This window comes from Gobio gobio (assembly GCF_949357685.1).
Source record: "Gobio gobio genome assembly, chromosome: 8".
Taxonomy (NCBI): Eukaryota; Metazoa; Chordata; class Actinopteri; order Cypriniformes; family Gobionidae; genus Gobio; species Gobio gobio.
In genome coordinates this window covers 35,734,242-35,748,200 of record NC_137114.1, presented here as the reverse complement: position 1 = coordinate 35,748,200, position 13,959 = coordinate 35,734,242, and the positions used below count along the sequence as shown (strand labels likewise).

General features: G+C 38.8%; 1 protein-coding gene across 2 annotated transcripts; it reads right to left on the bottom strand.

The window, feature by feature from the left end:
• Positions 1-380: 380 nt before the first annotated feature.
• Positions 381-10,522, bottom strand: rhoub (ras homolog family member Ub). Of its 2 annotated transcripts, XR_013817025.1 has the most exons (4): positions 10,096-10,522; positions 6,153-6,211; positions 2,752-3,308; positions 388-2,450 (listed from the first exon to the last, which is right to left on the bottom strand). XR_013817025.1 is itself a non-coding variant. In XM_079823210.1 (3 exons), exons 1-3 carry the CDS (start codon positions 10,292-10,294, stop codon positions 2,853-2,855), a joined length of 714 nt encoding a protein of 237 aa, XP_079679336.1. In that variant the 5' UTR covers positions 10,295-10,522; the 3' UTR covers positions 381-2,852. The 2 variants fall into 2 exon arrangements, 1 of the variants encoding a protein (XP_079679336.1); XM_079823210.1 differs by having other exon boundaries at positions 381-3,308.
• Positions 10,523-13,959: the final 3,437 nt, after the last annotated feature.

Genomic DNA, 13,959 nt, shown 5'->3' with positions numbered 1-13,959 from the left:
ACAGTTGGCAACCCTGACTGGATGCGAGGATGTGTATTCTGTTGCGAGGATGTGTATTCTGTTTGAGGATGTGTGTTTGCTATTTTTCACATTTCTTTAGGGAGCTAACTTGCTAATCACTAAAATGTCCTTTCTTGGACATTACAACAACATTTAGCTTTTTTCCTTGACACTTTATCCACTCTTCTAAAGATGTTTGGACAAAGTTGATCTCAAATGATTTCTCTCTGTGACATACATGTGATTACTGTATAGTGTATTATAACAAAGCTATCACTGATATTGCATGTTAAAGTCAACATGAAAGCAAAATTAACCCAATATGTACTTCAATACATGCTCCTGTTGTTGTAGTTCAGATGATGTGACAGGCACACATTCAAGTTTCAGTTATGTCACATTTATTTTCCATGAAAATCATGGATAGCAGTCAGCAACCGAAACACACATACACACTGTACCATAAACAGGAGTGTTTATAGAGTTACAGAGAAATTTAAATGCAATCATAAAATGTACAGATCTTAAAGTAGATTACCCTGATAATGTTATTGCGTTGGCAATAAAGTACATGAAAAACAGAGGTCACTTCCTGATGTGTGGTTGTATGGAGAGCAACAGTGAACGACCACTCTCTAGGCGGCTTTAATTCTAGAAGTATCTTCCCCATCCATTTTCTCAAAATTACCCTTTACGAAAATTAACCATGGTTTGAGTAAAAGTGTAGTAACCATGTTTTTTGGTGGATTGATTACCATTTGTATAACCATGGTTTTACTATAAATGCCATGGTTAAACTATGGTTACAGTAGCAGAACTATGGTTAAGTTGGGGTAACCATGGGTTTTTGGTTTTATTTGTAGTAAAACCATGGTTAATTTTCATAAGGGTCAGAAATTAAAATAAAAAAATTAAACTGTAAACCAAACATTTCAGTACAAATAAGAAAAAAAGTAAATGAATAAAATGTAATGAAAATGATAGAATGAACTACACACTACAAACTTTGAAAATTGATAATTGGGTGGTTGGGGGGATTTGTACTTCCTGAACCCTACTGTTGTGCTCTATCGTTTATGGCGGATCTCTGACCGATTGGGCTTCTGAATAATGAGAAGCAAATTCAACATATCATTGGCTGATCAGGAGAACTCATAGCCGAAGAACTTTGTACTAAACTTTTTACAACATGGCACAACAGTGTAGACCAAGTCGAATGAAAAGACTGCAATAGGGATTAACAAGACAACACAAGTGCAATACATTGTATGGCATAATGCGTTATGCATGATAGGTCCACCTTTCTGTGACTATTAGTACACAAGTACACGTTAACTTGTGTTAAGGACAGAAGAGTTGCAGTTACACTCCATTTTGGACAATATTAACGATGAAAACATGGCCAACAGTTGCAAGTAGGTTCAGTTACAAACTGATGGGATATAAGGACCATTTAGAGTGGGCGTAAATGGCAGAGCGGCCACAAGACTGCTATAAAACTCTTTGTGACCTCAGACTTGGGGGTTAAACAAACAAAACGGAGCTTGATCACCAGTGTTAGCATGCTAGCATCATTACATGCATTTATCAGGTAGAAGACATGGGTGAATAAATATAAACTGTGGCACTTTATTTGGTTACAAAAACAAAAGCAGTAGATGATTTATAAAACCATTATCAGCTTTGGCTGTGGAAGAGGTCAACAGTGTTCTTCACTATCCAGTTGAGCCATTTAGAGTGGTCATACAGTGAGGGAACCCTTTGTTGTCGCCAAGGCATGACTGGAAACGTTTTTCTAGGCTCTGAGATGAAGGGTCTCATTTGCCATGTTTCCATCCAACGTTGTGTATTAAACTTGTGCAAAAAAAATGGAGTATCGCATAAAACATTTGCGAATAAAACACCGTTTCCATGTGTTCAAGAGAACAAAATGGTCACTTCCTGGGAAACTGGCGCAAAGTATCAGTAATAAAAGGATACAACTTTTTTTTTTTTTACATAATAAATGACTTGCAATTACTTGCGCAATTACATCGTCATATTATGTTGTGTTCGAATGCCTGATGTTAGGGAATGCAGTCATGTGAGGCAGTTCTCTGAATAATTTTGATGACAGACTTTGGCTCAGGCATTTCAGAATGACTAAAACAATATTTGAGATGATATGCAATGAGACTGAATAACTTGACATGATCCGTTAAGGCAAAGTCACGTGAGTTTTTTTGTTGCACATCCAGGAATTTATTCAGTAAATGTGTTTCTTACCAAATAATAAAAAAATATCCATCTCAATTGAGGACATATTTTAATATGGCCATTTTAAGATTTTATGCAAATCTTGGCGTTTCCATCCAGCTTTTTTGTGCGATACCCCAAAATTTGCATACAAATATGTGGTCCTAATAAAGTCCTCTACACCAGGGGTGTTCAATCCTCCTCCTGGAGGGCCACTGTCCTGCAGAGTTTAGCTCCAACCCCAATAAAACACAGCCGAACAAGCCACTCAAGGTCTTACTAGGCATATTAGAAACTTCAGCAGGTGTGTTGAGGCAAGCTGGAGCTAAACTCTGCAGGACAGCGGCCCTCCAGAACCGAGTTTGGACACCCCTGCTCTACACCAACTAAATGGCGCCAGAGCAGAAAATCCCGGGACTTTTAGTGACGGCCCTGCATACAGAACTTCCTTCGTACTGTAGCTGGCGGACAAGCTCCACCTTCTGCCGCCATTCATTGTCCTTACAGCAGCAATACTGTTCTTTGTTGATTCGTTGACCATCATCCACTTGAGGAGCGTGAAGCTAAACCAGAGTCTATCACATTGTTCATGCCTCAGAAGATTGGCTTGAGCTTTGCTACTGTATGCAGATATATTTCTTCCACCACGACTTTGAGAGCATTTTCATTTTATCAGCAGTGCTGTGGACCTTCCGCTCTCGCCTGGCTCTTCTGTCGGAGTGTCGGAGCCCCACGGAGATGGCGGCGTCAAACACATCCTTCAGGTTTTTCTGTGTGAGCGAGGAGCATTCGACGTAGGCTACCGCTCCTATTTTGTCCGCCAGGGCGCGGGCGTCCTCTTCCAGGACAGGTTGCTCTCGCCGCCTTGCCAGTTCTATGAGGACCTTGACATCTTGCCGCAGGTCACACTGGGTGCCCACCAGCAGCACAGGTGTGAGCGGACAACGCCGTCGGATCTCCGGGACCCATTTTTCACCAATGTTCTGGAAGGAAGCGGGGCTGACGACGCTGAAGCACAGCAGGAGTACGTCGGTCCGCGTGTAGCAGAAGTGACGCAACTTATCGAATTCGTCCTGAGGTAGAGAGAAAGAGAAAGGTAAATCCAATGCCCAGACAGGAAGACTATCACTTTATGTATCACTTAACCATGTATCATTATATTTGTTTGGAGGGTTTAGTAACACAAGGCCTTGTGAACTTTCCCAAAAATCATTTGCGGGATTCCAAATTATTATTTTAAATAATAAAATCCTTTAACTAGCTCTTGGGGTGTTTTATAATTCCCTGAAGCAATTAAGTGAAATTATAGGTTGGCGCTCGCAAAGAACATTGCATGTGGAACATGCAGTGCACGCTTTAATCTTTTAAACTTGGCCAAAGTTTTCAACTCTGGCACACCCTTTCCCGTTTAGGCTGTATACATGAATTGAAAGTATAAATCTTCAGAGCTTGTGGAGAGCAGGGCCTCGCAAATCTTTGAGAACAGCAATTAAGCTTGACAGGTAAGAGTGCCAAAACCTTTTCAATGCCATTGCTGCATCTAATTTTGGTTACAAAATCATAAGATTTAGATGAAATACACACACACACAGTATATGAAAAGCTTATACCAATAAAATATTGTTCATTTTAATGAACTTTGTACACTGGTTGACCATCCACTTGTAAGACCGCTGGAGAAAAAGAAAAGGGGGTGGGGTGTTATAATTTTAATGTCAACACACACCTGTTTCCATTTAGTCCCCGACACTGTAAACAAACACAACTTCAATGGATTTGAGTTACAATTTAAGCATTTAATGTGTTATTTTAATTTAATTGCAGAGCTAAGATTTAAGAGCATGCTTGCTTGATGGGCGAGAACCAATGAGGTTTATTCTCGTGTGTTACGCAGCACGTTTGAGCTTCCGCAAGAACCAATGAGGTTTATTCTCGTGTTATGCAGCACGTTTGAGCTTCCGCAAGAACCAATGAGGTTTATTCTCGTGTTTTACGCAGCACGTTTGAGCTTCCGCAAGAACCAATGAGGTTTATTCTCGTGTTTTACGCAGCACGTTTGAGCTTCCGCAAGAACCAATGAGGTTTATTCTTGTGTTATGCAGCACATTTGAGCTTCCAAAAGAACCAATGAGATTTATTCTCGTTGTTACGCAGCACGTTTGAGCTTTCGCAAGAACCAATGAGATTTATTCTTGTGTTACGCAGCACGTTTGAGCTTTTGCAAGAACCGATGAGGTTTATTCTCGTGTTACACAGCACGTTTGAGCTTCCACAAGAACCAATGAGATTTATTCTCATTGTTACGCAGCACGTTTGAGCTTTCGCAAGAACCAATGAGGTTTATTCTCGTTGTTACGCAGCACGTTTGAGCTTCCACAAGAACCAATGAGATTTATTCTCGTGTTACGTAGCACGTTTGAGCTTCCACAAGAACCAATGAGATTTATTCTCATTGTTACGCAGCACGTTTGAGCTTCCACAAGAACCAATGAGATTTATTCTCATTGTTACGCAGCACGTTTGAGCTTCCACAAGAACCAATGAGGTTCATTCTCGTTGTTACGCAGCACGTTTGAGCTTTCGAAAGAACCAATGAGATTTATTCTCGTTGTTACGCAGCACGTTTGAGCTTTCGCAAGAACCAATGAGTTTCATTCTTGCGCGTCGGTTGAGGTTCGGTTGAGTTTCTGTTTATGTTCACTGATCAATGTTTATATGTGAATAAAAGCCTAATTTCAATCTGTTCATAAAAGTGATCGAGTCTCTTCAGGAAATTTCAATTAATCTGGATTAGTTTTACAAAATGTTTGAAGCTTCAGAGTGGTAGTAGTGTAGCTGTCAACGGAGGGACAGAAATCTCTTAAATTTCATCAAAAAGATCTTAATTTGTTTTCCGAAGATGAACAAAAGTCTTGCTTGTTTGGCACGACATGAGCGTGAGTAAATAAGGACAGAATAAAAAAATGTGGGTGAATAAACCCTTTAATAGCACATAGACGGCAACTTACTGACACAGACATCGCCTGATTGACTTTATCATTATCAAATGACTGTTTTCTTTTGTTGACATGGGCACCTGCACAACATAATGGAAGTACATCCAAACAGGCAGAGCAATAGAAAGCAATAGACTTTTGTGATTCTACTGTAGCCTTTGTTTTTATACTTTGGGCAAAGTGCATTTGTTCTATCACTTTAAAAACTATATGAAAGCCTGCCGTACTATAACTGGGAAGTGAATTCTTATCTTCCCATGTTTGCCTGAGCTTGTCTCTGCATGGCTGTGTAAAGAGATTTATAGGTTGTGTACTAAAAGGGCAGAGTCATTTATTTGTTAACCCATGTAATGCACGACAAAGGAGTGTCAGTTTCTGAGGTTGAAAGCCTTAAAGAAAACCTTTCAATGAAGCAATCTAATATTCTGATGTGGAAATCAGAATGAACGTAGAGCCAGCTGCCTTTTCAAGTCAGTGATATGTGAAGGTAGTTACACAACGATCAGCACTGAAAAAAGTTTGGCATCTAAAACATCACTTGGAGGCAAAACCGCTGGATACACAGTACCCTGTCCAAGCCTGTGTGGCTCAGAAACCGAGAGGGAGATCCAATAACTAAAGTGCCAATAGCTTGAGGATTGTTCTTTTCGCTCCCTTTACGATTTCCTCACAGTATGGCATCCCTGCCGATCTTTTCTAATTGCTAGGAATTTGTTGCGCAATTGCTTTGTCGTTCAATTTCCAAATCATGCTTTCAGAGAGTGACAGAAATGCCCTCATCCACCCCAAACAAAAAGGTCTAGTTAGTTGATGTTCCTATTTGGATTGGATTCAAAATGAATGGAAAGCAACAATGATGTAATGAGCAGCGGACAGTCATGATGTGAGACTAGGACACAGGTGGTGCACTGAAGTTCTTACCTGTCCAGCAGTGTCACAAAGCTGCAGTCTCACTGGTTGGCCATCCACCTGTACGACCGCTGGAGAAAAAAGGGAAAGAAATTAGTTCTTTTACTGCCGACACAAACACACACACCTGTTTCCATTTAGTCACCCATCACTGTAAACAAACACAACATCAATGGAGTTTATGGACTTAAGTTACAATTTAAGCATTTAATTTAAATACAGTGCTAAGATACACACTTTTCCTTATACATTAATAGAAATAATAAACTTTATATATTATGTATATGTGCGTGTATATGTGTATATAAATATACACACACACACACACACACACACATATATATGTTAAATCGATAAATTGCGATTAATCACATCCACAATATACATAATATAACATATTATTACATAATATATTATAATGATATAATAATATATTTTTTAAATATATACATGTGTATGTGTGTGTATTTAAATATACATAAAAAACAGACAACACACACATATATTATGTAAACAAACTTTTATTGTGGATGCGATTAATCGCGATTAATCGATTTGAAAGCTTTTTAAGCAGTCCCTTTATACAACTCTAATTACTATAGAGACTACATATAACTATGGTAAATATTATTATTTCATTCAAATGTTGTACATTTAAATGAATTTGCTAAATTAACAACACGTCTATTTAAATGTTGTTGTTATTATTGAACAAAATATATAATTATTTTCAAATCTGTAATAAAATAACCTCAATATAACATAATAATAATAATAATAGCTATTATTATTGTTATTATTATTTTAAATAGGTCTGTAACAAAATCATGCTATTTTCAAATGTCAGTCTGTAATAAAAATCCTAATATAACAATAATAATATAATAATAAATTATAATTGTTGTTATGTATTATTATACACCCTCATGAACGTGGTATAAAATAGATCAACAGCCCAGATATAAATGTGGGTTCCTGCAGCTCATAAAACGCTCCTCATTTCACCTTTGCTTGTTTGTAGAACAGGGGTGCGTTTCCCGTACAACGATGCAACTCGCTGGTTTAACAACCATAGTACGATGCATCTTTAAAGAAATCAACTAGCTAGTCACTACTGTTTCCCGAAACCATGGTACCTGTGTCGCAAAACGTACTCGGTTACTTAACGTAACCTCGGTTCCCCTGAGATAAGGTAATAAGAAATGACATTATTTAATGTCAATGTAATGTATGTTAATGTATTATACAATGAAATATTTTCATTAATCAAAACAGTGTCGAGACATCTCGCACGCTATTGGCTGGCCAGTGGGAACTGCATGAACCAATGGCAGAACAGCGTAATCTGAGCGAACCAATGGGCACAAAGCCCGCGAAGCTGAGCGCAAGAGCCCGCGAAAGGGGCATATAAAATACGCTGTAACTGTCAAAAACGTCAGGTTAAATCGACTGAAGCGACGATCACCCGAGTCAGCGCCATAGCACGGCCGTCTACGCAGTACTCCTTCCCTTATCTCAGGGAACCGAGGTTACGTTAAGTAACCGAGTACGTTCCCTTTCGAACGGTCAGTTCGTACTGCGTCTTAAGACGCCATGGGAACCTGTAAAATCCCGCCGTGCTATGATAAGCGCAGTGATATGTACTCCCTCAAGTTTGAACACTTATAGTACAGGGGGATAGGTTCTCCTATTCTCGAATACTGAAGCATTTATAAAATCACGCAGTGCTACTGCACAGTCAAAACGGAGTCGAGACTACTCGCGCGCTATTGGCTGGCCAGTGGCAACTGCATGAACCAATGGCAGAACAGCGTATCTGAGCGAGCCTATGGGCGCTAAGCCCGAGACGCTGAACACAGAAGCCCGCGAACTGAGCGTAAAAGCCCGCGAAGGGCGCCCTTAAAATACGCTGTAATGCCCCAAAAACGTCAGGTTAATTCGACTGAAGCGAAGGTCACCCGTTGTTTTAGCGCCATTGCACGGCAGTCTACGCAGTACTCCTCCCATGGCGTCTTAAGACGCAGTACTCCTTCCCTTATCTCAGGGAACCGAGGTTACGTTAAGTAACCGAGTACGTTCATATGACCTATGAAAATGACGCAAAAACCACCATTTTCAAAAAATGAAGTTACAGTTCTTTTGGAGGAGGTGAAGAATAAAAAAAACCTGCTATTTTCAAAGCTGAAAAATTGTGTAACAAATGCTGATAAAAAAAAATCCTGGGCAGAAATCACCCAAAAAATAAATGCTTCTGCCAATTCCTTTTCAGACTTTATGTTGATTTATGTCATCATTTGTTACATGTTTAAATGTCAGAATAAAACAAATCCGAAATGCTACAGTAGCCTACATATACAATTTAATATTTAAGGGTAAACCCCTTTTTGAAAAATATTGTTATATGACAATTTGTCTTTGGGAATTTAACAAAGTTACTCACTTGCACACGTTTCTTCGCACAAACGAAACCAAGACTGCGTCCCAACCAGCATAAATTATCCTTTCGGAGGGCACATCGAAGGGAGAATAATTGCTATCGTCACGCTATTATATCGTTTCAAATAATTTGTAATGAAGAAAGCAAATTGTGTAAAACCTAGGCACCTCGACTTTAAGTCATCCAAATTACTTAAAGTAGATGGTAAAACCTTCGAAAGAAATAGGCTATAGGGTCGATAGCTCTGAATAGAACACATCCCAGCTGCTGCGAAATCAATGACGTCGATACGACAAACTAACAAGGAACTATACTTCAAACCACAGGTCAAGAGCTGTCGTTCCAACCACACAAGTTTGCGATGCAGTTTGCGAACGTTCGTTGGAACGATGTTTTCGGGAAACACCAAATCGTTGAACTATGCTGATAACGACGGAACTTGCGACCATAGTTGGCCAACGATGCTTTCGGGAAACGCACCCCTGTAGCCTACGTACTGTTCAAATCTATGAGAATGTTCATTCCATCATGCCACGGTTAAGTGATCTCATGAAACACAGTAACGCTGAGGTCCTGGTGATGATTTGTCACTTCAAAGTGTTCTGCTTCAAGCACCCATTGTGTAATTGTCTCCAAATCCCTGTCATATGATCTGCCTTAAATTCAGCTCCTTCCCCCTCAAAGTGCCACCTGTTGAATTGCGTAACTGTTCTCAAATCAGTGTGCAGATTTCTGATCTGGTTCCAAGAGTTTGAGGGTGACATCACCACTGGGGCAGATTGAAACTAGTGGACTGGACCCCATGGATTTTAGGGGCCAGATTTTTTAGGTCGGGCATTATTGCGCAAGGGCTTTATAATTACAAAGACATGCTTGTGGGCACTGAACAGTGACAGGCTTTTGTTTCAGGTCCATTCAAAAATTATAAAACATTTATATGTAAAGTACTCTTTGACTGAAAATGTTTATAGTACAACATAATTTTTACAGCACTGGATTAATATCCATTAAAAATGGTCTGAATGTAAGGGACGGCAATCTTGAACTTGGTGGTCAGATTTTCAACTATTTGTTGTTTCCATATTAAACCTACAACTATAAAACTACAAAAAGCTTGTTAGTTGTAAATGAGTTGAAACACATAGACCTGGTTTCACAGACAGGGCTTAGATTGAGCCAGGATAAGGCTTTAGTTCAATTAGAACATTTATGTAGCCTTAGAAAATAATATTACTGATGTGCATCTTGAGACAAAACAGTGGCATTGACTTTTAAGATATGTCAGTGCAAAATGCTTTCAATTAAAACAGTTCAGACATTTAGGGGCTTAAGGCTTCTGTAAAAAAAAAAAAAAAAAAAAATTCTAAATTAAGGTTAAAAGTCTGACATATTCATAGTTAATGTGATGAACTGCATTTGTGGTTACTCTGCTAAAACACCTGTCTGAACTTGAGGAGAACTGACTACACAGATCCACTGAAAATCACTAAAAATCGCAATTACGCATTTTAGACTCACCTGAGAAATCGTCAAACGCCGTCGGGACGTATTTTGTTGGATATCCATTGGTCGTGTAGCTGACAATCAGGCTGGTTTTCCCCACAGCTCCGTCCCCGAGAAACACGCACTTCAATAGCCGCCCCTGGCAATGCGCAGGCCGGGGGGATCTGGGTTTGTGTGGAGGCACCGGAGGCGCCATCAGGTGACTGTAATCCATGTGCGTTCAGACGCGCTGCTCGGCCGGACTGCAGGTGGATCGCGCACTCCTAATGGAGTGACCCGAGAAAAACACATCAATAAGAGCACTTTATAAACAACTGGGCGCTATGAGCACTGCGTAAATGCGCTTGATCCGCTGCTGTGCACATAAACCGTCAATTTCATAAGTCCCAATTACTCAGTATCTCCACGACAAGCTACGGACGTCTCACACTCTGCAACAGCTGGGTAAGGAGCGAGAGAGGCAGCTTTTATAGTAAGCTTTGGTTTGACTAACTCCTCCCTCTTCACATGGCTGCTTGAGCACAGGCTATTCATGATGGGTCTCAGTAGAAACAATGGCAAGTGTGCGTTAAAAAGACAACAATAGGCTATTAATAGGCTATTGATTGTCCTTGATTTTTTCTTTCTTTCTGAGTACATTTCCAGTTTTGGCTACACTTCATTTGGTTACACTTTAAGTGTACTATAAGTGTACGCTACATTTAAAGACTGAGTAATAGCCCAATACATTTGAGTAATATTACGTAACTACATGTAGACTAAGGTTAGGATTATAATTTGGTTTGGTTTAGGGTTAGTTAACTGTATTATGCATATAAAGTTAGTTATTACTATAGTAACTACATGTAACATATGTAACAATGACACAAAAATAAAGGATTACCCTTTATTTTAAGGTGTCCACGTTACAGTGTAGTTATTCATTTAAGGACTGAGCAATACTATTTAACTACATGTACTTACTGTAGGGTTAGGGTCAGGATTAGGATTAGGTTTAGGGTTAGTTACATGTACTTAAGCAATTTATAATAATCACTATAGTAACTACATGTGTAGCTACACTAAAATAAAGTGTTACCCAGTTTTTTCCTCTGTTTTAGCCTATGACACTTTCTCAATTTTGCTGTAATGCCAGTACATTCGGCATCGGCTTATACAAGCAAGCAACCACATCATTTCGTTGCATTAAATTTTTGGTAGGAGGTAATATTTTTGTTTTGTTTTTTGTTTAATGCATTTTCTTTCCTGCAAAATGTTTTATTTTAAATGTAAATCTCAGAGGAAAATATGCAATGTAGGGGGTCAGTGAAAATTTATGTTTATGAAAAAAAGTCATAATATATAACAATATATTTTTAAGGTAAATGTGTAATTAGTATTTACAGCACATTTTAATGATAATTAGAATTAAACTTTAGTAGAAGAATAGAATAATAATGTGCCTTTATTTTACATTTGATTGATCCCATTACTCTTTTTCTTTCGGTGAATGGGTTTAAACTGATCTTTTCTGCCAGCTAGTGGTCAACATTAGCTATTTAAGTTTGAGTAATGCATGTAGCCTACATATGCATGAAACCAAGTGATGCTAAATAACTTACAAACAATATCATTGACATTTCTTTTTTTTTTTTTTTTGTATATCAAGTTTCATACCATTATACTTTGGTTATTTAATATATAGCCTACTATGCTTTACTAAAATAAAACTAAATAGCATAGTAATGTCATCATTGAATTTGGAGATCCAGTTAAGTCTTCATACACTATATTGCCAAAAGTATTGGGACACCCCTATAAATAATTGAATTCCGGTGTTCCAATCACTTCCATGGCCACAGGTGTATAAAATCAAAAACCTAGGCATGCAGACGCTTCTACAAACATTTGTGAAAGAATGGATCGCTCTCAGGAGTGTGTTGCCATGTGCAATAAGTCCATCCGTGACATTTCCTCACTACTAAATATTCCACGGTCATCTGTTAGTGCTATTATAACAAAGTGGAAGCAATTGGGAACAACAGCAACACAGCCACGAAGTGGTAGGCCACGTAAAATCACAGAGCGGGGTCAACTTTCTGCAGAGTCAATAGCTACAGACCTCAAAACTTCATGTGGCCTTCAGATTAGCTCAAGAACAGTGTGTAAAGAGCTTCATGGAATGGATTTCCATGGCCGAGCAGCAGCATCCAAACCTTACATCACCAAGTGCAATGCAAAGCATCGGATGCAGTGGTGTAAAGCATGACCGCCACTGGACTCTAGAGCAGTGGAGACGTGTTCTCTGGAGTGACCAATCACGCTTCTTTGTCTGGCAATCCGATGGAGTCTGGGTTTGGTGGTTGCCAGGAGAACGGTACTTGCCTGACTGCATTGTGCAAAAAAAAAGTTTCAGGGGTTGGGCTTGGCCCCTTAGTTCCAGTGAAATGAACTCTTAATGCTTCAGCATACCAAGACATTTTGGACAATTTCATGCTACCAACTTTGTGGGTACAGTTTGGGGATGGCCCCTTCCTGTTCAAACATGACTGCGCACCAGTGCACAAAGCAAGGTCCATAAAGACATGGATGAGCAAGTTTGGTATGGAGGAAATTGACTGGCCTGTCCTCAACCCGATAGAACACCTTTGGGATGAATTAGAGTGAAGACTGCGAGCCAGGCCTTCTCATTCAACATCATTGCCTGACCTCACAAATGCACTTCTAGAAGAATGGTCAAAAGATCCCATGAACACACTCCTAAACCTTGTGGAAAGCCTTTCCAAGAGTTGAAACTGTTATAGCTGCAAAGGGTGGGCCAACTCCATATCAAACCCTATGGATTAAGAATGGGATGTCATTAAAGTTCATGTGCATGTAAAGGCAGGCGTCCCAAAACTTTTGGCAAGATAGTGTATGTATTTTTTTAAATGGTATTATTACACTTTATGGCAGAACCTATCCTGTGATAAGTTTTGAAAAGGATTTTGTGGCCATATGAAAGGCAGGGGTTGAAAGTTGCACTAAAGATAGCACATATTTCTGGGTAAGGTACTATATACAGCAGTCAGTGGTGACCTTCACATCTAAACAAACTCTGTAAGTGATTATAATATTCTAATCTGATTAAAATTTGTTCAAGTTAAGCGATGAGAAAAACTGTGTTCAAGTATTGAATCAGAGCTACATTTATTCAAAGGGATATTTTTTGTATAAGAAAAAAAGATTCTGCCTGTAAATCAATGCTAAACAAATCATATGGGTCTGAAATCACACTTTATAACTTGTAATAATATGTCTGTTAAGGTATGCAATATGCGTGCATTAAGGCGCGTAGCGAATCACATTACCGTGAAATGTAACTTCTTTATGACTACGTTTTCTTGCAACAGGCTAATTTTGTACATAAGTCATATGGTAAGTCATACTTTTATGACGTCTTTGTTTTGTTTTAAGTTTGAAAGCCTCAGTCCCACTGTAACTGAATGAAGAATACAGTCCCAAAATCTTAAAGGTCGGGTAGGCAATTTATTATAAAAAAAGAGTTATTATACTAGTTGAAACTCTATTCACATCCTGATAGCAATCGATAATAGAAGTAATCTAAATATTAAAACATGTACATATATCTTCTGTGGAAGTCTCAAAAAAAGGACCAAAAATATTTTGGTCTGAAACAAATGATGGGATGTCCGACCTGCCTGTCAACAAATGTGACAATGGACCACAAAACCAGTCATGCGTGTTAATTTTTTTAAAATATGAAAGCTGAATAAATAAGATTTCCATTGATGTATGGTTTGTTAGGATAGGACAATATTTGAAAATCTGGAATCTGAGGGTGCAAAAAATCTAAATATTGAGAAAATCGCCTTTAAAGTTGTCCAAATGAAGTCCTTA

Bases quoted from the DNA above. Each gene is read 5' to 3' on its own strand.
- rhoub (XM_079823210.1), bottom strand. From the start codon at position 10,294: ATGGATTACAGTCACCTGATGGCGCCTCCGGTGCCTCCACACAAACCC. The intron at 6,212-10,095 runs GTGAGTCTAAAA...TTTTTTCTCCAG, and splicing joins GGCGTTTGACGATTTCTCAG to CGGTCGTACAGGTGGATGGC. The intron at 3,309-6,152 runs GTAAGAACTTCA...TCTCTACCTCAG, and splicing joins TTTGTGACACTGCTGGACAG to GACGAATTCGATAAGTTGCG.